This window comes from Polistes canadensis, unplaced genomic scaffold, assembly GCF_001313835.1.
Source record: "Polistes canadensis isolate GaletaPanama2010 unplaced genomic scaffold, ASM131383v1 scaffold_19, whole genome shotgun sequence".
Lineage (NCBI taxonomy): Eukaryota > Metazoa > Arthropoda > Insecta > Hymenoptera > Vespidae > Polistes > Polistes canadensis.
In genome coordinates, this window is record NW_014569566.1 from 1185786 (window position 1) to 1208291 (window position 22506).

Genomic DNA, 22506 nt, shown 5'->3' on the forward strand with positions numbered 1-22506 from the left:
TATATCAATTAAATCGATTTTTCTATTTATTCCCTTTCCCTTCCATAAATCACATATACAAATAAATAAATAAATAAAAAAATTTCTATTTATTCCCCTTCCCTTCCCTTCCCTTCCTTTCTCTAAATCACATATATAAATAAATAAATAAAAAATAATAAAAAATATCGTCACTATCGTTTCCTTTCCTTTACTTTACTTCCCCGTTACCTTTTTACTTCTATAATTTAATTTTTCATCAATTACAAAACCCAAAAAAATGATCCAAGAGATAAGAATCAAGATGAAAGAGGGCAAGAAGGCAAGAAGGTAGAATCAATCGAATATAATACCTGTTACAATATTAGCAGGTGTCTCGTTCTCGTTTTCATTCTCGTTCTCGTTCTCGTTCGGACAAGATTCGAAAACGGAATCATCCCCCTCTTCGTCGGGACAATCTTCGATCGTTCTTTCGATATAAGCCAAGCCATCGTAAAGATTTGATTTAACAACAACGTTTATTGTTTTAACGGAAGCTATAGCCGTTTCTACGGCATCGAATTCACCCCCACCATCATCATCATCACCACCACCACCACCACCACCACCCTCCTCCCCTTTAACATCGTCAGTACCAATACAACCCTTCTTCGTCGTTTCTTTTTCGTCTTCCCCTTCCACCCCCTTGCCTTGACCTTTCTCTTCCTCCTCCTCCTCCTCCTCACCCCCATTATTTTCTTTTCCCTCACCCACCCCCTCTTCTTTTTCTTCTTCTTTTTCCTTTTGAATATTTTCTTTATTATCTACCATTGTTAATTTTTCCATATTAATTAAATGATTTTCTAATAACACACACGACGAAGATGATATTTTGTTATTTATCTCGCATCTCTGATTAATTTCACCGTTAACAGTTTTATCTTTATTTTCATCTATCATCATATTCTTCTCTTCGTCATCTTTATTAATCGATGAATCGACGTCGGTCAATTTATTTCCCAATAATTTGTTGTTGCTGCTACTGCTTGCCATTTCATTGGTAACAAGCTTTTCCTTCCTCGAACTCTTGTTGCATACGCAGCATTTAAACATCCTCGATACAAACTAATACTTCTTTATCTATTTTTTTTTTGTTTTCTGTATTAGTTTTATTATTATTATTATTATTATTATTTAATTTGTTCGATAAATTGAAACGAACTGAAATATGTATTATAATATTATTTTGTTAAGATTAAAACAAAAAAGATAAGAATTTTGTATTTTTTTTTTTTTGTTTAGTTTTAATAATAACACACGATTTTATTAGATATTATTATAATATAACTCGTTTATTTGATTATATTGTTTATAGATTGTTCTATTCGTTAGATCAATTTTATAAGATTTGCTTTTTCGTGGATAAACACTTTTTGTCACTTTATTGTTTTTTTAGTGTCGCTATTTAAGATCGTTAATAAAAATTGATGAAACGTTTATTTACGTATATATCACCTCCTAAATTTAACTTTCGTCAAACGATTATCGATAACACAGAGACGCACACACACACACACACACACACATATATACAATATAGTCTATCTTTGAATTCTTATAATTATCATCAACCTTTAAATCTCATCAAAGAAATTTTTCTTCTTCTTCTTGTAAATAAAAAAAAATGTTTTCGTAAATAATTAATTAAATAATTAAAATGTTGAATCTCTTTTAATCTTACCGATTATGCTGAAAAAAAAAAAACCAATTATTTATATATTCATGTAAATATTTTCCATGAAGAAAATAATCTTACGTTTAATAAAATTCTCATAAAATATGATTATTTGAAATTTTCTACGTTTAAATCTACAAATATATATATATACGGTAGCTTCTTCCATCAAAGTTCCTTTTATCCTAACAAAAAAGAAAAAGAAAAAGATAGAAGATATTTTTATTCTTCAAATATATACTCGCGGAACGTTTCCCCTTCGTAAACGTTATTTGGATTTCTCGTGAAACCCATGAAAGCATACAACCATCATAATATGATTTCACGTCGACTAACATGAGAATTACTTAAACGTTTGAACTAACTATAATAATATTAATAATATCTTTGATTATTCAAGATACTATATACTTAGAAAATTCATCGTTCCTGAGTATATAGAAATTAAACAAATTTCATTGAAATCTATCATTAGCTTTCTCAAAAACAAAAAATTAATTCAAAATACTGCGTATTCATTTTTAATATTATAATTATTTTCATATGACGCGAAACACGATAAAAGAAAATATAATTATATATATATATATATTTATTTTTTTTTTTTTTTAGACACATCGATACGTTCCTTTCATTCGTTTGTTCATTCGTTCGATTGATTAAGCACCAAAAAAAAAAAAGAAATAGGATACAAAAACAATATATAAAAAACATGCACAAATGAAATTAAATGAAAAATAAATTATATATTTATCGCGACATTGCATACACTCTTTTTCCCGGGGAAAATTAAAATCGATTTAACAACACACACACACACACTCACACACACATACACAAACAAACAAACAAACGTTCAGGCACAAAACACGCTATTTAGATTAATTTTTCCTCTTCTCCCGTTATCGTGAAGTTCAGTTGCTGTAACCCGTTCCTTTCTTTTTTAATTTGTTTATTTTTTGCCTCGAAAACGAATAAAGAAACAAAGACGGGGGGTGGAACGAAAAAAAAAAAAAAAAGAAACTACACATCCGACGCGTTTGGTAAAGTAAACTTCTGGTAATTTCGTTAGAAATATAAATACACTGCCCCCTCTTCGTCTCGTCGTACCGTTTGAAATAAATTTAATTATAGAATGTAACACGACACATGTTATTAAATAATTACAAATAAATATAACATTATATTATGTCTCTAAAAAAAAAAACTTTCGCTGTGAATAATTAGGTTAAATTATAACGCAATAGTTAATCAACCCTCGAAATAAAATGAACGTTAAATATTTCAATATTACAATACGTAAAATTCTATTTTTACTATTATCATAAACACTAAAGAACAATTTGTCTAATAATACAATTAATTATATTAACTAAAAAGAATAATAACAACAACAATAAGGAGATACAAATTCTAATCTAAATACTTGATTAAAAAAAAACAAAACTATTATTATAATTATTATTATTAATGAAAATCTAAATTCACAATTGAATTAACATAAAATCGATCGAGGGTTGATTTCTTTTTGTGTATTATTTGTCTTAAATTATTCTTCCCTCTCTCTCTCTCTCTCTCTCTCTCTCTCTTTTTTACTTAAATAATTAATAAATTATTACGAAATTGATATTGATTAAAATATATTAATTAAATAATAAATTCAATGTGAACAAAAATATAATATATTAGGATATGTTAAAGAGAAAATTTTATGACGAAGTTTAGATAGAAATCTAAATTGTGCACGAAGTCTAGCGAACAACTGGTCCACATCTGTAAAACGAGGTCCACCCTAGAAGATGAAGCCTGGGTGGATGTTGCGTCTGCGTCAATGGGTTCGTTCAATCGCAAGAGAGATAAAATACACACACCCCCAACGTTCACCTATCACGAATGTGTTTTCTCTCTCTCTCTCTCTCCCCTTCCCCCTTCTCCCACTCCTTTTCTTTCTTTCTATCTATTTTTTACCTTTTTTTTCTCTCTAATCTCACGATCAGTCTCATCGTTTCCTTATTTTCTCTCTTTCGCACTTTTCAACCCCCTCCCCTTCACGTAAATAATAAATTATTCTCAAACGAAACACACAAAGAAACGTCACGTTGTTTTTCTTTCCCCCCTCTCTATTATCGTGCTTTCCTTTTTACAGAAGAGGAAAATAATAAATATCTGTTTCTCCTGTTGGATAATTTAAAAAAAAAATATATATATATATATATATATATATAAATAGAAAGAAAGTAATTAATAATTAATAATTAGCATCGACACCGTCTCGATAATGTAAACAAATACAAATTATTTAATATAATAGAGAAATAAAAATTGATATATAACGAAATGATGAGTTTAATTAATGTTTTTCATACAATTAGAAAATATAAAAAAGGAAGAAAAATAATTTTTTTAAATAATAGAACGATATATTATTATATAACTGTACTTTCTTTGAGATAGAAAAAAAATATGCTAACGAATTAGAAACATTTATGTGGGTGTACACACACACAAACACATAAATATATATATATATTTTTCTTTCTTCTTCCTCTTTTTATCGACTTGATATTTTTATCAAACTTTTGAATATTTTCTTTAAAGAAAGAAAAAAAGAAAAAAAGAAAAATACAAAATATGAACTTTACTTTTCAAAGTTTAACAAAAATACGAGTATATATATATATATATGTGTGTATTATATTTTTCTCTTGTAAAGGAAAGAAAAATAGAAGTTATAGTAAAAAGTCTATAACATGATATTATTTTCTTTGATGTAGTAGCCTGTTTTCTCGCGAAACGCATTTACCCATCTTGAAAGAGAGAGAGAGAGAGAAATAACGAAGATGAAACGAAGAAACGATGGGAAAGGCTACTATCTCTCTAAACGATTCTTTTTAACCGACGACCTGCTGCAACATACACCAAGAGTAGGAAGGAGACCTTATAAGGCTCGATTCTCGAACTCGTGTAAAAAAAAAAAAATAATAAAAAGGATTATCTGTAAAATTTCAAGACCAATCTCGAGATATCTGTACTGTTTATCGATAATTTGTTCTCTATCGTGAGAAAAATAAAAAAAACAAACAATCCTAACGAAGAAATATATTTTATCTATCGTAAATTTTTTTTTTTATCTATAAAAGTAATTATAACAATGGCATTTCGATTATTTATCTATCTTATTTTATTTGCATTTGAAAAGAAAAGAAAAAAAAAACAACGGGTAGAACATTTTTTTGCTTTTTCTTTTGTTTTTTTTTTTTCTTTCAAATAAAAAAACGTTAATTCGTTTAAATTCGGTCGTGCTTATAAGTAAGAATAATTACGAGATCGAGACAATTAACGTTAAACCGCAACAATTTGGCGTTAATTAATTGCATCATATTTGATCGTTAAACACCATTGTACGAGATAATTATTGTATTAACTATATGTGAGACGAGAATTAGAAATTACATATATACGCTAAATAATAATAAAATACAAAATTCGAATATTAAATGAAAAAGATTTCAGATCGTTACGGCTTACCAAATGTTACGGGTAGTTTTAATGAGATTTCACCACCCACGAAGATGATGATCGCTCGATGTAATTGTGTAGGTAAGTAGATAACTAGCTAGATAGCAAGCAAGGAAACAAGGAAGCAACCAAACGTTAGCCACAAATGCCAAATAGATAGTTAGCTCCTTGAATTTCCTTGTTACAAGATCCCTTATCTCGTATTTTGATATTATTCCCACTAGGGTGTCAAAATGTTGTATGCGTTTGATGTTTAAAAAGAAAACATCCCTCTTTTCTTCCAATTGATGATGGGGGATGCTACGCCTTATTTCCTTCCGTGTATATTCTTCTTTTTTTCTTTTTACACTACCCTTCTTTTCTCAACACACAAACACATTAACTATATATATATATATATATATATACTTAATTTTTTACGTTCCTACAACGTCGAATGTGTTAAACCGAATCGTTTGAAAGAATTAAAAGAAAAACTTTAGAATAAAAAAAAGTCGGAATAAATTGTTTTAGTGAAAATTAATATATATATATATTAAACCGTAGGATTCCACCCTTAAGGGGGGCGTAGCTCACTAGCAGCTAACCACGAAAAATCTGTCAAAGAACTTACGAGATGAACGGCCGGCGCAATACTGAACCTCCTCATTCCGAGTTTCGACCGGTTAGCTGCGGTGCTGCCACCTGGTGGCCGAGACCCGAAATTCTGGAATAGAGGAACATGGACCACCACGTGGCACACAGCCACCCGCACGTATGTAACTATTACATTGGTATACGTGTGTCTGTGCACGCATGGAAAAAGGGTAGAGAGGGATGAAAAGGGTGGAAGGGGAAAACTCGGAAATGCAATTTCTCTACATCGTCTGACGGATCCTCCCGGAAATCCGAAAACGTTTCAACTTTTGACCCTCTCGATTGTCTCTTCTTTTTTTTTCGATAACGGGTTATTGATTATTCGTTTTTTGGATTTTTTTTTTTTGAAAAATACATTTTTATTCGTATTTTTTTTCTTTTTAAGAATTTTTCATTTAATATATTAGTACGTAATTATCACATGTGGTAAGTATTAAGACAAATTTTATTTTATAAATAGGTAATAAGAGATCATGGTTCTGATTTTTTGGTTTTCTTTTTCCGGCAAAGTGTGAAATTAACGCAATCCCCTGATGCAACCCTCCCTTATCCCTTGTACGTCTATTTGGTATTTATAACGAACAATATATTTATTTATGTATTGATCATTTGTTTGACGAAAAATATTGGACAAATAAATAAAAATATTTTCTATATGTGAGTGTGTGTGTTTGTAATATATTATTTAAACGAAATTCTTGATACTTTATCAAAGATACAGACCACCGATACTGCATTGGATTACATAATCTTGCTAGGCCTTCTTTTCCTATTCTAAAAGATGTTGCTATAAATTCGAAACTTCGAAAGAGTTATTGTTAACTTTACGTGGTACTTTATACCGTATCGAATCGTTATATATATAGTTATATATACATAGTAAATAAATTCCAAATAAAATACCGATGTCTTCATTGAAATACTAAACGAGTATAAGAAAACCCGCAAAGAAATCAACCTTAACCGCATTTCACGATTTATTCGAGATCGCGATTATTCTTTCGATCTGTACGCATTAAAAAAATACATTTTGCACGTTAATCTCTTTCTTCAAACGTAAATATAATTAAATCGATTGAAAACAAAAACAAAAAAAAAAGTAAAGGAAACTTATTCAAATATTTTTCTTCTATTTAACTAATAATAAAAAGAATAAAATTAAAATATTAATCTGAATTATTGTCAATCCATATTGCAAAATTTTAAAAATAGAAGAAGAAGAAGAATAAAAGGGGAAAAAAGAAAAACAAACTTAATTTTCTAAACGCAATAAAAGTTATCCTTATATATGTGTACAAAATGAAATCCAATTAAGGAGATGTGTCGCTTAAAGTAATTTGAATTAATTTGAATTAATTTGACTTGGAAATGTTTTTTTTTTTCCTTTCCTATAAAGAGGAGTAGATGATGTATTTTTAACCAATGTAAAATAAGTTGCTAGTACGCACGTAAAGGAGAGACACTACTATTTTAATGGTATACGTAAAAAAAAAATTAGGTATATAAATTCTAAAAGAGTACTACATATATATATGTAGCGGATTGTGAAAGAAATAAGAAATGAGAATAAATATACCATGTTATTATACCTCGGAGAAAAGAAAAATACACATAGAAAGAGATAGAAAAACAAAATGAAGATATACGATTGATAAAACATTATTTCGCGTAGAAAAATACATTGTGAATGAAATATAATAATAAAACGTTGCACTCTAACGGTGATTGAAAAAAAAGAAAAAAATCTTTAATAAAAATTATGAACTCCTAGATGATAATATTATCGAAATTTATAATATTAATTCGAATGAATTTTCTACAATGATTATACTGGCAATGAGAATAACTACGTTTTAACGAAACAATATAATGTACGAGATGAGATTACGATTGCAAGTCAAATCGATAACGATATCCGTACGATAGGAGTATAGGTTTAGATAATTTGATAATAAACGTATATATATATTATATTTAAATAACGTATATAAACGTATATACGATTAATATGTTAAAATACGTAGAAAATGTACTTTATTCAAAGTGGTTTTTAATTATAAACATAATTAAATAAATGAAGATTCATTCTTGTTATTATTCATATTCGCTAGACAGATTTGTCTCTGAATACTGAAACAATACTGTATTCATTACACGCATTCATCATTGTTAATAATAACGTCACGTAATTCAATAATGCGATTCGCTAATCGCATAAGAATTTAAAACGAGTAAACAATAAGAAAGAAACAAATTAAAATATAATATATGTAATTTACGTGCACGTATTAAAATAGTAGACAAATTTGGTTGATAAATGATCTAGATAATTGTTAAAAATGTTATCAATGCTAAAAGGAAAATCTTGGAACAAGTTTAATATTACAATCATTTGTCTCACACTAACTATTATTCCACAGGACAGGTTTGAATCAAGTAACGATTCGAAAAGGTCGTTTGTTACCAGATCACCGTTTATCCGAATCAACGTGACACACATCCGGAATCCCGCTACTTTTTAACTCGCATCAGCTACTTTACAGTTAGAATTATTTTTCGTATAAAGAAATATAAATAAAATAAAAAAAAAATTAAAAACTCTCGTAACAAATGATTAAACGTAAAAGATTGTAACGAAAACGTGTAAATTAGAGGATTAAAAGTTTTTTCTTGTTTCTTTTTTTTTTTTGTTCAAAATCATACTATAATTGCTATTAATAATTCAAACGGTTGGTCAATTAAGTTAGCTCGTTTGTTCCGCCAAAACTATTTGTCTTTTTCTTTTCTTTTATAATTGGACATACATACACACACACATATATATACATTTATACATGATACGTGTTGTTATAATGATAAAACGCTTATTATGCGATCAATTGCAATAGTAAAAAAAAAAAAAATAAAAAAAAGAAGAAAGAATCCGGAAATCCGGCACTCACGATTCTGCCACATATTTAATATGCTCTTGTAAGTTTCCGGTACCATCCGAGATTCATTATTCTTCTGCTTGGGTTCTTTAATATGCGGCATTTTATTAATTTTTCTGTCCACGTTAGATAACACTAATCACAGCAAAATGAGAGATCAAATTATATAGGTATCACAGAAAAATGTTAAACAACAATGACATATAGGAAAAAAATAAATCGACGATAATTGATAATATTATAAAGAAAAAACGAGAATTTAAAAGGAATGATAATGATATCACGAGGATAACCATGCGTGACTAATGAAGGATGTTAAGCGACTGACTTCGTCAGTTTTCACGATTGAATTCTAATCTCACCTTCTGAATCTCAGGGCCGTAACGCTTTAAGAGGAACAACAGTGTCTTAAGATAAGAAAAGTGCCCCTCCCCTCCCCTCCCACCCTCCCACCACAACCTTAACTATATTCCCCAATGATTAGATTTCGATAAACTTTATATCTTTTCTTTCCTTTCTTTTCTTTTTCTTTTGATTAATATTATTCATTCGTTTAAGATATATGAATTTTTACAGATATGATATATTTTAAAATAGAAATTATATTATTTTATCGGAATATTTGAAAAAATAAAAAAGAAAAATAATGTGACGATTAAGTGGGTAATCAATTTTTGTAGGTGTATGCAAGAACTTGATATGTAACAAAAGTTAATACTTTCGGTGATACGTTGGCTTTTCAAAATTTTTAATGAATAATGTTTCGAGATTTGTTTTGTTCTTTTTCAATAAATTAAATTATACGAACGTGTTTTAGAAAATTTCTCATAAAATATATATGTGAGTTGGATTTTGGGCTCCTCTTTTTTGTTTTTTTTTTTTAATTCAAACTCACATTTATTTTTCGATGTAATCTAAAAACTTTTTGCAACCCACCACCGTGTTTGTATTATTATTAAATTAAAAATAATAATTATTAAAAAAATGAAAGAGATAAACTCTATTCTTTTTTTACATTTGATTGTTTTCTAATGAAATATATCAAGTTTTTGGATAAACCTATTAGCCTAGACAATCGTAATTATTATTCAAATAGGAATATCATTCACGTAGATACTATAAAAGCAATAGATACTATATAGGATGATGTTGTTTTTACGAGACACCGAGTAGACAGCAATGAACTCTAACGGCATTCGCGAGCTTCATTAAAAATCCTCATAAAACTAGTGGAAGAGAAATTTACGATGGGATACAATCTTCTTGAATAGATACCAAGCATTAATGTGCGAAATGTGTAATTGGGTGGATTAATGTAGTTGCAAATAATTTACTTGATGAATGAATATGATCATATAAATAACATTTACGAAAGAATTTCACAAATGTAATTGATTATATTCACATAAGTGAAAATTCAGTTGCGATTCAGTTATATTTTTAATAATAATGAATTTGACTAAAAAAAAAAAAAATGTTCTTTCTATATTAGATTTCAAAACTTTTTAACTCTTATCCATGTATAAATACATATTTATACATTAATATATTATTATAATTAATATACTACGAAGAAATCGAAAACAACTACGAAACTTCGAAATAAATTAAAAATCCAAAATTCAACTAATTAATTCAACACACAAGGCAATTAAAAGAAGCTAATAAAAACATGGCAAATAAAAAATTAAAAATAATAGCATGCACTTCGCTAGATATAACAATTTCCTATTACAATTCTCGATTGGAATAATAATTACAACGAGAGATATCATCTAGTATTTTAATTTGAACGGAGTACATTTTCGCGCGCATATGTTGCACACGCGCGCACGCACGAGCGCATCGCACTCATACATAGATAAATATGCATCCGGGAGGACTTGTAATTAACGAAATTATTCGATCGAATGTTAAATATATTTAAATAAATACATATTTTTTTTGTTAGTAATTGGTAGAGTCAAGTAATTTTTAACTATATAATAAAAACACTTGTGTCAAGACAAATTAACATTATTTTTATATTCCTACCCTTATATTCGTTATCTCAATAAAATAAAATTAATAAAAAAGTACAGAAAAAATAAAAGATCCGTAAATTATAATTTCATCCTAAATTATCGGATAAATAAATAACTAGTTTTAAAAATAATCGATTCTCTTGTAATAAAAATTAATATAACCAACCTAACCGACAGTTGTCATTTTGGTTGGGTCGTGAAGTCTGTCACAAACATGGCGATATGTTTTAAAGGAAGACCTACCTAAAAGAGAGTTTACACTGTGCGTCGATGAACCGGACGATCTACTAAACTAACAATAAACTAAACCAATGGTTTGCCATTTACAACAAACGAACGAATGGACGAGAAGACAATTTGAAAACTCTCTTGTACCAGAATACACATACATACATAGATATATACATACACACATATATACATGTATACTTGGGGATGATTCAAAGTAGATAAATCAGAAATGAGAGACAAGAAAGCGTCGAAGAAAGATGAGTCCTCGTTTGTTTGAGAAAGCAACATACCAATCGAATCACCGTATAGTAAGTAAGCGTGTGTCAATAAATCAGAAAATAAAATATATCCAATACCAGCTGTGTCGAAGTGACAGGTGCGATCGGTGGTGACTCACGCGCTTTAAACGAATATATGTGTTCGAGAAAGTAAGAAGGGGAAGAAAGACAAAGAGTGGGGGGAAATACGGCAAGATTGGTCGGGGGTGAGAGGGACGCAACGAATAAACACACGAGCGTTCTCTAACCCCTTTTTCTTCCGGATATTCAATGAAGCCCACGTAAGGACGTTGCTCGTTCCCTTTCGCGCGTATTTTTGGCACAACGAATAAGAAGATACATACAACAGATAATAAGGAAAAAAGGAAAACGGGTAGGAGAAAAGATTCATGTAAATAGACAGCAGACAGACAGACACATACATACATAGATATATACACACACACATACGTACATATATATCATAGATATATTATATATCATACATGCACAAACAGATAGACGGCAAGTAGCTAGCTACAATTGTATTACGATTATACTTTTGTATATTATATTATTTTCGTATATTATATTATGTTATAATTAAAAATATACTTACGTTTCCTTTTTTTTCTTTTTTTTTTGTCTATCTTTTCCTTTTTCTTACTCGTTCAGTATATAATTCGCCTAGAAACAGGCACCACCGTTTACGCGATCGAACTAACGATAAAAGATATTTTGACAATGACGCAAACGCGGCGTTTACCGGTATAAGTAAAAAAAAGCCTCCAGATGGACGACACTCTAGATAGACTCGGGGCGTTTGCCGGATACCGGAAGTACTAGTTTTCTCATTGCACTGCGCCGAGCCGGCATTTGGAAATGTCAGTCGTACGCACATGCGCCTTTATTATAACGCGTCCTGGATATAAAAGAGACCAAAGATTTTTAATTCAACCCGACTATTTACCACCAATCACAACGCTTCGATTATTCCTTTTTTTTTTTCTTTTAACCTTTTTATCTATTTTAAGAAAGTTGACCCCTTGTTCAATCAAACGCGTTTAACCTTAAAATTTCTTAACGATTTCTAATTCTATAAAACGATTGTTCGAAAGTTCAATTTAATGGTGTGTTAATATTTATTGAAAATATTTTTTTTTTTACATGAGATTTAATAATTTAAAAAACCGCCTTCTCTTTATTTTAAAAAAAATCCTACTTTTTATCAATAGTCATTAAAGGATTAAGTAATGTACGTGACTGGGATTGGTCGATGATAATAGGACTTCAATGATTGGTTGATCAAATCGAAGGCCGCTTTTATGATAGTATACAGGAATTTTATATAGATTACTAATTTCTAGTGCAATACTAATATAGTTCACTGTTATCATTCTGAGTGAATCCTGTACAAAAACAAAAAGATTAATTTAAAAGCAATACTTTATATAAAAGTCTTGATTATGGTTTTTTCTGTTGTGTACTTGACCGCCACCTATCTGTACAATTTTTATTGAAGAATATACTGGGTAATATAGACTATTTTATACGGTACGATTTTTTTTAAATAAAACATTTATGTATATATATATAGATATTCAAAATAATCTACAATATAAATATAAATATACATATGCATTAATTATATAATCAATTCATTATTAAATACGAAAAGTATAGTACTGTTTTATTTTCTATTGCGATATAGGCGTTCAATAGATTTCAATCATCAAATAAGAAAGCACAAAAAATAATATATAATATAAAAAGTTTAAATTATAACATCTATAAAAATGAGTTCCAAATTTCTATTTATAGAATCCATGGAGATTCTTAGTACTATACCACAATATTACTCTTTGTTAAAAATATTTACAGTACTTTTATTCTTATGGTTCATTGTCAAAAAATTATACCATAGAGAAAATATAACAGAAGATGAATTGAACAAAAAGTTAGCAGAATGGAGACCGGAACCATTAGTACCTGAAGTAGATCCTAATCATCCATCTCTTCATCCTTTAATAGTTAACTCTAGAAGTGGTAAAGAGATATTAATTAACGGCAAGAAATGCCTTAATTTGGTAAGTCACAATTATTTAGGCCTAACGGAAAGTAAGGAAATAGAAACAGTTGCAATTAGGACTGTAAGAAAATATGGAATTGGATCCTGTGGTCCACGTGGTTTTTATGGTACTGTTGATGTTCATCTTGAATTGGAAGAAAGATTAGCTAAATTTACAGAAACCGAAGAAGCTATAGTATTTTCTTATGCATTCAGTACTATTTCTACTGCCATACCTGCGTATTGTAAAAAGGATGATCTAGTGTTCGTAGATAATAAAATAAATTATGCCATACAAAAAGGATTAGATGCTTCTAGGTCAACGACTAAATATTTTAAACATAATGATGTTCAACATCTACACGAGCTGCTGTTAGAACAAGATAAGAAGGATAAACAAAATCCTAAAAAAGCTGCTAAAATCAAACGCTTCTTAATTGTAGAAGGAATTTATGCATACACGGGACAAATTTGTCCTTTACCTGAGTTAATCGTATTATGTAAGAAATACAAATTAAGAATATTCATTGATGAATCTATATCGATTGGAACTCTTGGAGCTCATGGAAAAGGAGTCGCAGAACATTTTGGTGTTCCTAGGCAAGACATCGACATGATTATGGGTAAGCATAATCTGTCCACTATTTTAAATGATTATTTTCATATACATTCTATACATTGAATATTTTGTATTGTTGGTTTTGTAGGATCCTTTGAAACAGCTATGGGATCTATTGGTGGATTTTGCGTTGGTACTTCTTTTATTATAGAACATCAACGTTTAGGTGCTCTTGGATATTGCTTTTCGGCATCATTAGCACCACTTTTAACAACGGCAGCTATTACTGCTATAAATATTATGGAAAAAAGTCCGTTTATGTTTAAATGCTTGAAAGATAAATGTATAGCTGTGGATAATGCTCTTAAAGAAGTGCCATATATTGAAACCTCAAGCTTTGCGGAGTCTCCTTTAAAACATTTATATTTGAAAGAAAAGAGAAATTACTTGGAAGAAAGCAAAATTCTTAATTCTATTTCTAAAAGGTGCATTGAAAATAATTTAGCTATAATAAGTCCAATTTATCTGGAAACTGAATACGAACAACCAAGACCTAGTTTGCGTCTATGTGTCTCTGTATCATTAGAGGACGATGATATCAATTTCGCGATCTCTACATTAAAGAAATGTGTTGAAGACATTTTAAAATAATAAGAAACGTAACATACTTATAAAAAGAGAAAAATAGATAATAATTTGAAAACAATATTTACATTTAGAAAAAAAAAATATATAAATCATTATATATATACAAACATATATTCATTATAAATAGAATTAAATATAATGTATAGTTTAAATATAATTAAAAAGCTTATAATTAAGTATTATATCATTCTAACCTCACAATGTCTTGTTTAAAAATAAAATGATTAATTCACAATAACAAATTGAATGACAATTTATATCCGCTACTGAGCGGAAATGACTGCGCAGGTGCGCGCGCATAGTTACATAGGTGGCGCTTTTAGAACATTATTCGGAAATCAGCGTGATTCTCATTCTTTCCGCGTTCGGTGCTTTCGGAGGTACGTTGCATACATATTTTTTTATTGTTACATCTTAATTGTTTAACAAAGTTTCAAATTTTGTCATTGTCCGATTGTTAATAATTAATTATATCAAATATCTTTTTTAGTTTGAAGTACACATTTAAGCCGCAAAAATGGTTGCTCAAAGAAAGCAGGTATATATTTTTTAACAACCACGTGTTCACGTTTTTGTCTTATTATTATTCCTTTTAATCATATAATTTATTAATGAATTTATCTTGTGAAATTTTTTCTGTTAACATTTTTTTTTTATAACATACTCTTCTAATATTTGTAATAATTTTGTGATAGTATACAAATTATATGATATTATGGAACAGTTTGTGTAGCTCTATGCTAAAAGAAATTAGGTTAAAAGACTTAATTTTTATTCGACTTAAAATGATACTAAGTATTTAGTAAATGAAAACAAGGAAAAGTATTTTTTTTTAACATAAATATATTACTTGTTTTAACAGAAAAAGGACAAAGATAGTATTAACAATACGCTTGCCCTTGTTATGAAATCAGGCAAGTACGTATTGGGATACAAGCAAACTCTGAAATCTCTTCGACAAGGCAAAGCTAAGCTCGTGATAATTGCAAACAATACCCCTCCTTTAAGGTGAGACTGAGATGTAGTACTCCTTTTAAAAAAGAAAAAAAAATAACCAACGATCTGAAAGTTACAAATCTACCTTTTCATTTATTTTATTTCAAAATATTTATAGATGAAAGAGAGAGCAAGCTATTTATAAAATTTGTCTATATATTATTATATTAATAATAAAATATGAATGTTTTTTTTGTAACTTTCTTGTCTGGTTATATAGAAAATAATGAAGGAGAACTACGGAGTAGTCTCTCGTCCCTGTTTGTAAGTACAGAGGACAATTAAAATGAAATAAATTCTGTAAAATAATAATCATTTCTATCATTAGGAAATCTGAGATCGAGTACTACGCTATGCTAGCGAAGACAGGTGTACATCATTACACTGGAAATAACATTGAATTGGGAACGGCATGTGGAAAGTATTTCCGTGTTTGTACCCTTTCGATAACAGATCCTGGAAATTCTGATATTATTAAAGCTGTACCTACTGGTGATCATGCATAAAAAATAAATTTTGTTTATTAAAATGAAAATACTTATTATATTAAATCTATTCTCTTTAATACATTCTCTACTACACCGCGTAGATGAAATTTTAATGAAAATCAATGCGTCACAGATATTTACTAGTATAAAAGATTTAGTATTCAGTCTAGGATAATATCAAACAATGAATTATTCAAATAGTAGAACATTTTATTTTACTTAATAACAAAATATAAAGTGATATATTAAATAGAAAAATAATTTATTTATTTTACTTTTTTTACTGCAACCTTTGTACCCAATATTTTCTTTCTCTGTGAAAGCATGTGAAAATATAATATAAACGAACCTACAATTAAAAAAAACATTTAATAATATAAGAACAAAGTAATTAAAATTATAATATTAATGCTTACCTGGAATATATAATAAAACAAGAGATATCAAAAAGTACAAATAACTAAATGTAAAGTTCCATGGATTAGGTAATGCATAACTCCATAATTCTGGATGAGACATGGAATAAACAATTGCGTAATAAATACACCAAAGTTCTCCGCTTATACCAGTTGGGTAAAGTACCAAAAATGTAGAATATCTATAAAGACACAAATTATGTTACATAATTGTTAAAAATTCATAATTCAATAAAATTAAATAAATATAAAATGTATTACCTCAACCATGTTAGAAACTTTGGCACAAATGAAAGAATGTTCAATAGATAGTACAAATATCTAAGAATTTCTGTAATGCTCCAAGATAAAACAGTGTACGGTAAACAAAGTGATGATCCAACGAAATCCCATGGCAATGAGAATAACACCAAGATAAGAACTAAACGACTTGAAACTTGTGCGAATGTTACATATAAATTTGATTTAACTAAACCTATCATAGAATGTATTATCTAAATGAAAAATGAAATGTTTCTATTAATCAATCAAATATATATTTATAAATAATTAGATAATATTTATTAAATATAGGATTAATTTTCTTGTTTATTTGAATACCTCTAAATAAGCAGAATATTGAATAACAGTTAAAGGAAGCCAAATTTTATCCCAAAGACTTAACGTTGACGTATTATCCCCATAATGGGATACCAATATATAGAATACCAAAGACCAACTGTGAATTAAATAAAATTTACTTGTACTATTCGTATTAAAATTTTGTTAGAGAGAGAAACATATAAATAGATTATATTAAATAATATTAATTAATGTGAAACTATATGTATATTAATATAAAATACCATTCAAAAATCGAATGATTTTTCAGTAGATAAAATAACACTATAAGCATGTAAACCTAACCAATATATATTTTTTCTATATTTATAGAATTTTTATTTTTCATTATACGAATATTTTTAAACAATTCGATGCAATTTTAAATAATACAATTAAAAAAAACTACTTACCCGATAACTTCTATCGCATTATAAGCGACCAGATATAATTTTTTAAAAGATAACATGACTCGATAATTCTTACTTCTTCGGAGTCCGTTCGTGAACTAAAGTTCATCACTTTAAATAAGCATACATAAAGATTCACATACGTATTTATAATTGCATATATAAGAACAGTGACTGTCTATATATGATGTTTATTTAATATTTTAGTTGGCAAATTGCAAGTTTACGTATTGATAAAAAATATATTGAATTATTACAAAATAACAAAACAATTACTTTCTTTTTTTTTTATGTAATATCTTTTGTCTTTTTGTTAGAATTAATAATTGAAATGAAAAAAAGAAAAAAAGAAAAGAAAAAATGTCCTTCTCGTTCAATATTTATTTGACTACGAAAACAATATTACATATGAAAATGGATGTGTGTGCCGTCACTGCTATAGTGGCTTTTCAAACAACGTGTGATAATGTTAAATCTATGAGGCAAGAAAGAAACCATAGTTTTGCATAAAAAATTAACGTGAACTTGTTTTTGGAATATTAAACGTTATTAGAAAAATTAATTTTATTATTTCATATATATATTTGCAAGAGAGTAAATATATGCATATTACATCACACGCATATATGTATTCTTAATCGGAATTTTTTTTTATTCGTGTTAAAGAAAAATTCAAATGAATATAAAATATTGTTTATAAAACATTTTTTTTTTTTTTTTTTTTTTTTTTTTTTTTTTGAATAAAATACTTAACAATTAATCAATCGTTTTATTATATATATATATATTTATATTTTTCTTATAATTTGATTTTTTAATTTGCATTGATAATTGTAAGAATTACATCGTGTGTGAACATGATTTAGTAATAAAAGGAAAAAATAACATTCAAACATTTGCATTACTGGGTCATCAAAAATATTGTCGCATTTTGCAATATTATTAAACGTTCGTTTATTCTTAATGAATATTTAAAATATTTGCAATCTTTTGTGCATTTCTGTATACATAGGTGGATTTTAGCCTTATTTTATTTCAAAATAAAGATATTAATCGAAGATTACGTTATTATTAAATTTGTACAAAAATTTTCTTTTGTTTCTTTTTTTATTAGACGATGCATATTCATATTTTCAATAATACACATGTACATATATATATATATATATATATATATAGATAAGTATTTATATACATGAAACATTGATTTAAAATACTTATAAATATTATTATTAATTTCTTATTAATCACTTTGTCTGTATTATATCTTTTTTCTATACACATTTATTGAAATATAATATTAATCGTTATGGATAAAAAAAAAAAAGAAGAAACAAAAAAAATATATCAACTTTTTGTCTTTTTCATGTTTATCATTGCAGTTAAGTTCAATAGTGTCAATTACAAGTGTTCCTTGAATTAATACGTTCGTCATGCGTCTTATATATTCTATTAAATTTTGGAAAAAGTTGAGAAATATTGATTCACCTTCTCGATCAATCAGCAATCAATGGAAACATATTATTTATGGGAAGGATGTTATTGATGGGAAAAATAATTCCCAACCGATAGTTGCATTGGAATCCACGATTATAACCCATGGGATGCCTTTTCCTGAAAACTTTAAAACTGCGCTCAAAGTTGAAGATGCTGTGAAAAAACAAGTATGTGTGTGGTCGTATATATATATATATATATATTTATTTTTTATTTTGTTTCTTTTCTTTTAATTATATCACACGCGACATCTATAAAATATAATCGAATTCTTTGTGTAAGATATTATAAATATTAATATTTAGATTTTTGTAATTAGGGTTCAATGATACATTGTCATGCTTTGATTGAAATTACTTTCTATATAGGGGGAATGATTTATTTAATAAATGTTTGTTACTTTAATTTTTAATTTTTCTTTTAGGGAGCAGTACCTGCAACGATAGGAATTATTGATGGAATTATACACGTTGGTCTTGATCGTGAACAATTAAAAGTATTGTCTAAAACTAATTCTAGAAATACAGTTAAATGTTCTGCCAGGGATCTATCTTCTGTCGTATCACAAAAGTTGAACGGAGGGACTACAGTAAGCGCTACAATGTTAATAGCAAATTTAGCAGGCATACCGATTATGGCCACAGGTGGTATAGGCGGTGTTCACAGAGAAGCAGAAACTACCTTCGATATAAGTACAGATTTAATTGAACTTGGTCGTACACCCATTGCCGTTGTTTGTTCCGGTGTTAAATCTATTTTGGATATTGGTAAAACGTTAGAATATCTAGTTAGTGTTTTTAAATATGTATTTATATATATTTATGAACAATTATTTGTTTACTCTTTGTCAGTCGATTAAAATATTATTTTCTCGTTTTGCTAGGAAACTCAAGGAGTACCTGTTGTAAATATTGGCCATACTTATAATTTCCCAGCTTTCTATTGTGCTGAAACATATGATCAATTAAAAGCTCCGTTTAAAGTAAAAGATTCTAAAGATGCAGCAGATCTTATAAGAATACAGAGAGAATTAAATCTTTCTACAGGCATATTATTAGCTGTTTCTGTTCCTAAAGAGCATGCATTGAATCCTAATGAAGTAGAAATAGAAATAAGTAAAGCATTAGAAAAGGCTAAACGTATGCATATCAAAGGAAAAAACGTTACACCATTATTATTGAAAGAACTTAATGAAATGACAAGTGGCAAGTTTCTTAAGACTAGTAAGTATATATATGATAGAATGTAACTTAACAATAATTATAAGATTGTGCAATGTAATATAATATTGCGTCGTAAAGATTTCATTGAAGATTTACAATTGCAGATATTGCACTTATAGAAAACAATGCTAAAGTTGCAGCAGAAATAGCAAAATACCTTTGTGAAGGAACTCAAGCTTCTACCTTATCTCAACATTCCAAACACTTACCAGCATTTAAAAGAAGTCCTGTAAGTTTTAAACATACACTTACATCGTTACATCATATCACTCATATTTATGTCTAATTTTTTGTTGTATATCTAATATATACCATAAAATGAATAAGTACTTATTTTGTACAAATACACGAATACAGCACGAATTGTTGTTATTCCTAATAATTATAGGATCGTTATTTTTTGTTTTCCAATACAGGTAGTAGTAGGTGCTGCAATTCTGGATACCATTTTGCAAGTGGAGGATTCTGAGATAAAAGTAAGTTAAATTTCGTAGTCATAATTATACTAAATAACCAATTTTCCTTGTATTCATATTTCATGGTAATCATAGAATGTGTAACAGTATTTACATACAATTACGGCCACATATGTTTTATGTACACTTAAGGGTGTCGAATAACATGAACTCATAGTACAGTATGGGGAAGAGTGGTTTCTGCTGGTAGAACCCATGGAAGAAAGCAAAATAATTAATTAAATCATTTTTCTTCAACGCATGAATGCGTCTTTATGTTGTTTACGCATGTATGTGTGTCTTGTCGATTCGCATAATATTAATTTATAAAATTTTCATTACACAATAGTTTTGACTTAAGGTAAAAACTTATTTTCAAGTAAGTTAAAGCTAATGTATCTTTAAATAAATTTAAATATGATATTTGTAATATATTAATATGATACGATGCTTTTTGTATTACTATACATAAATAAAATTAACGGCTATATATTTATTTATTTCGTTGTGCATTGTTATGTGTGACTTAAAAACAACAAACTTATTGCATAAATGACACTTTTTCCCATACTTTGCTACGATAGCCCTCTATTTAATCTGTCGGTTATTTCGTAATGTGAATACCATATCTAACTGTATCAGATATAGTAAACTGGATTATAAGCAGGCACTATTCAAAGCTCCCTTTCTTAGACTCACCTCAATTTATACATATTATATTACCTTTTAAATATCAATCAGTTTTATAAATCGCTAAGTATTTTTACTTTAAAGCCTTCTTTACGACAGGACTGTATATTCTGTTAGGATTTATTGGCCGAGTTAGATTTGAGTGTACAAATCATTTTTTCTTTCTTTCTTTTTTTTTTTCTTTTCTTTTTGTTTTTTTTGTTTTTTTTTTTTTTTTTACGAATAATCAGAGTACATGGTAGCTAAGTCAGTTAACATTAAAGTTCTACTCGGCCAAAAGTTTATAATGTAAAAGCAGTTACGTAGTACATACTTCTTCTATAATCAATGATCAGCGTGGTTTCTTTTCACCTCTGGGCGGCTTAGTATAGTAACACACTTGCTGCCTTCTCTTCTAAATAATTAATTAAAAATCATTTAGTGTCTATTTTTTTTCTCTTTTTTTTTTTTTTTTCCATTTTCTTTTCACGTATATAATATCCTTACAATACAATCATTGGCAGAGGCTGCGTGTCTGCGAGGTGTAAGCTTTGAGACATTGTTTAATAGTTTATTACATTCAACGATTATTCGATAGCCTGATTAAGAAAGAACCCTTAAGAGTTTCTATTTCTTTTTTTTCTTTTTTCTTTTTTTCTTTTTTTCTTTTCTTTTCTGTGAGAAGCGTCTTCGAAACAATATTCTAATAAATGTCACATCCAAGGAAAACCAAAGGTATTACAAAGTTTTTCAGTAACAAATATTTATCGCACATAATATAATATGATACTATAATTTACTATAATGATTTTCTAATAATCGATTGCTGACGTTCGTCATTTTGATATAATACCCTGTTTTCCACGCCACCGTTGTGATTACACACAAATATAAAATAATGATTTTTATCTCGAAGAAGAATAAGAAGAAGAATAATAATAAGAACAAGAAGAAGAACGATGAAAATTTTGAGAATTCATTTAATAGAAAACGATTCGAGATCCTTTTTCCAAAAAAATGATTCCCCTAGGACCCTTCTACATTCGTGAGATAATTCATGTGATATTTACGTTTTTATGAATGTGGTCATCCGGTTTATTTTTTTTTTTTTTTCTTTTTTGCCCTTACTTTTCTTGGTTGTTTTTTTTTCTTTTTTTCGTTTTCTCTTTTTTTTCTTTTTCCCCCCC

The 22506-nt window shown here is 28.2% G+C and overlaps 5 protein-coding genes and 1 long non-coding RNA gene across 8 annotated transcripts in view; 3 read left to right on the forward strand and 3 right to left on the reverse strand.

The window, feature by feature from the left end:
* LOC106793810 (adenylyl cyclase-associated protein 1) overlaps window positions 1-12136 on the reverse strand; it is a 30058-nt gene extending 17922 nt beyond the window's left edge. Inside the window, exon 1 of one of the 3 annotated variants that reach the window (XM_014761035.1) lies at window positions 11910-12136. Coding sequence is in view for 1 of the 3 variants with exons in the window: in XM_014761034.1 (XP_014616520.1) it covers window positions 8791-8881 (91 nt within the window). In the remaining 2 variants the exon portion in view is untranslated. Of the gene's footprint in view, window positions 1-8790; window positions 8964-11389; window positions 11472-11909 lie in introns of those variants that run through there. The other 2 variants (XM_014761036.1, XM_014761034.1) reach the window with 2 other exon arrangements.
* On the reverse strand, window positions 761-6899 carry LOC106793818. The gene is made up of 2 exons (XR_001382464.1): window positions 5222-6899; window positions 761-1179 (listed from the first exon to the last, which is right to left on the reverse strand). It is a non-coding gene; the product is annotated as an uncharacterized LOC106793818 (long non-coding RNA).
* Window positions 12137-12521: 385 nt separating the features above from the next.
* Window positions 12522-14630, forward strand: LOC106793813 (serine palmitoyltransferase 1). Its single transcript, XM_014761041.1, has 3 exons — window positions 12522-12844; window positions 13002-13981; window positions 14066-14630. Exons 2-3 carry the CDS (start codon window positions 13087-13089, stop codon window positions 14566-14568), a joined length of 1398 nt encoding a protein of 465 aa, XP_014616527.1. The 5' UTR covers window positions 12522-12844; window positions 13002-13086; the 3' UTR covers window positions 14569-14630.
* A 213-nt stretch (window positions 14631-14843) lies between these two features.
* LOC106793817 (60S ribosomal protein L30) lies at window positions 14844-16116 on the forward strand. The gene is made up of 4 exons (XM_014761045.1): window positions 14844-14945; window positions 15056-15103; window positions 15428-15573; window positions 15890-16116. Exons 2-4 carry the CDS (start codon window positions 15083-15085, stop codon window positions 16065-16067), a joined length of 345 nt encoding a protein of 114 aa, XP_014616531.1. The 5' UTR covers window positions 14844-14945; window positions 15056-15082; the 3' UTR covers window positions 16068-16116.
* Window positions 16117-16238: 122 nt separating this feature from the next.
* LOC106793815 (very-long-chain (3R)-3-hydroxyacyl-CoA dehydratase hpo-8) lies at window positions 16239-17680 on the reverse strand (the record flags this gene model as incomplete). Its single annotated transcript, XM_014761043.1, is given in 5 exon segments — window positions 16239-16398; window positions 16466-16647; window positions 16727-16959; window positions 17066-17183; window positions 17479-17680. Coding segments are annotated over 5 exon segments (672 nt in total). The 3' UTR covers window positions 16239-16315.
* Window positions 17681-17795: 115 nt separating this feature from the next.
* LOC106793809 (pseudouridine-metabolizing bifunctional protein C1861.05) overlaps window positions 17796-22506 on the forward strand; it is a 53303-nt gene continuing 48592 nt past the window's right edge. Inside the window, exons 1-6 of the mRNA XM_014761033.1 lie at window positions 17796-17957; window positions 18858-19139; window positions 19397-19759; window positions 19856-20195; window positions 20300-20424; window positions 20612-20671. Coding sequence (XP_014616519.1) covers window positions 18909-19139; window positions 19397-19759; window positions 19856-20195; window positions 20300-20424; window positions 20612-20671 — 1119 coding nt within the window. The 5' untranslated portion in view covers window positions 17796-17957; window positions 18858-18908. The remainder of the gene's footprint in view (window positions 17958-18857; window positions 19140-19396; window positions 19760-19855; window positions 20196-20299; window positions 20425-20611; window positions 20672-22506) is intronic.

Excerpts from the sequence above, each read along its gene's own strand:
- LOC106793813 (XM_014761041.1), top strand. The coding sequence starts at position 13,087 with ATGAGTTCCAAATTTCTATTTATAGAATCCATGGAGATTCTTAGTACT. Across the intron at positions 13,982-14,065 it reads AGACATCGACATGATTATGG|GATCCTTTGAAACAGCTATG; the intron begins GTAAGCATAATC and ends TTGGTTTTGTAG.
- LOC106793817 (XM_014761045.1), top strand. The coding sequence starts at position 15,083 with ATGGTTGCTCAAAGAAAGCAG. Across the intron at positions 15,104-15,427 it reads TGGTTGCTCAAAGAAAGCAG|AAAAAGGACAAAGATAGTAT; the intron begins GTATATATTTTT and ends TTGTTTTAACAG. Across the intron at positions 15,574-15,889 it reads AACAATACCCCTCCTTTAAG|GAAATCTGAGATCGAGTACT; the intron begins GTGAGACTGAGA and ends TTCTATCATTAG.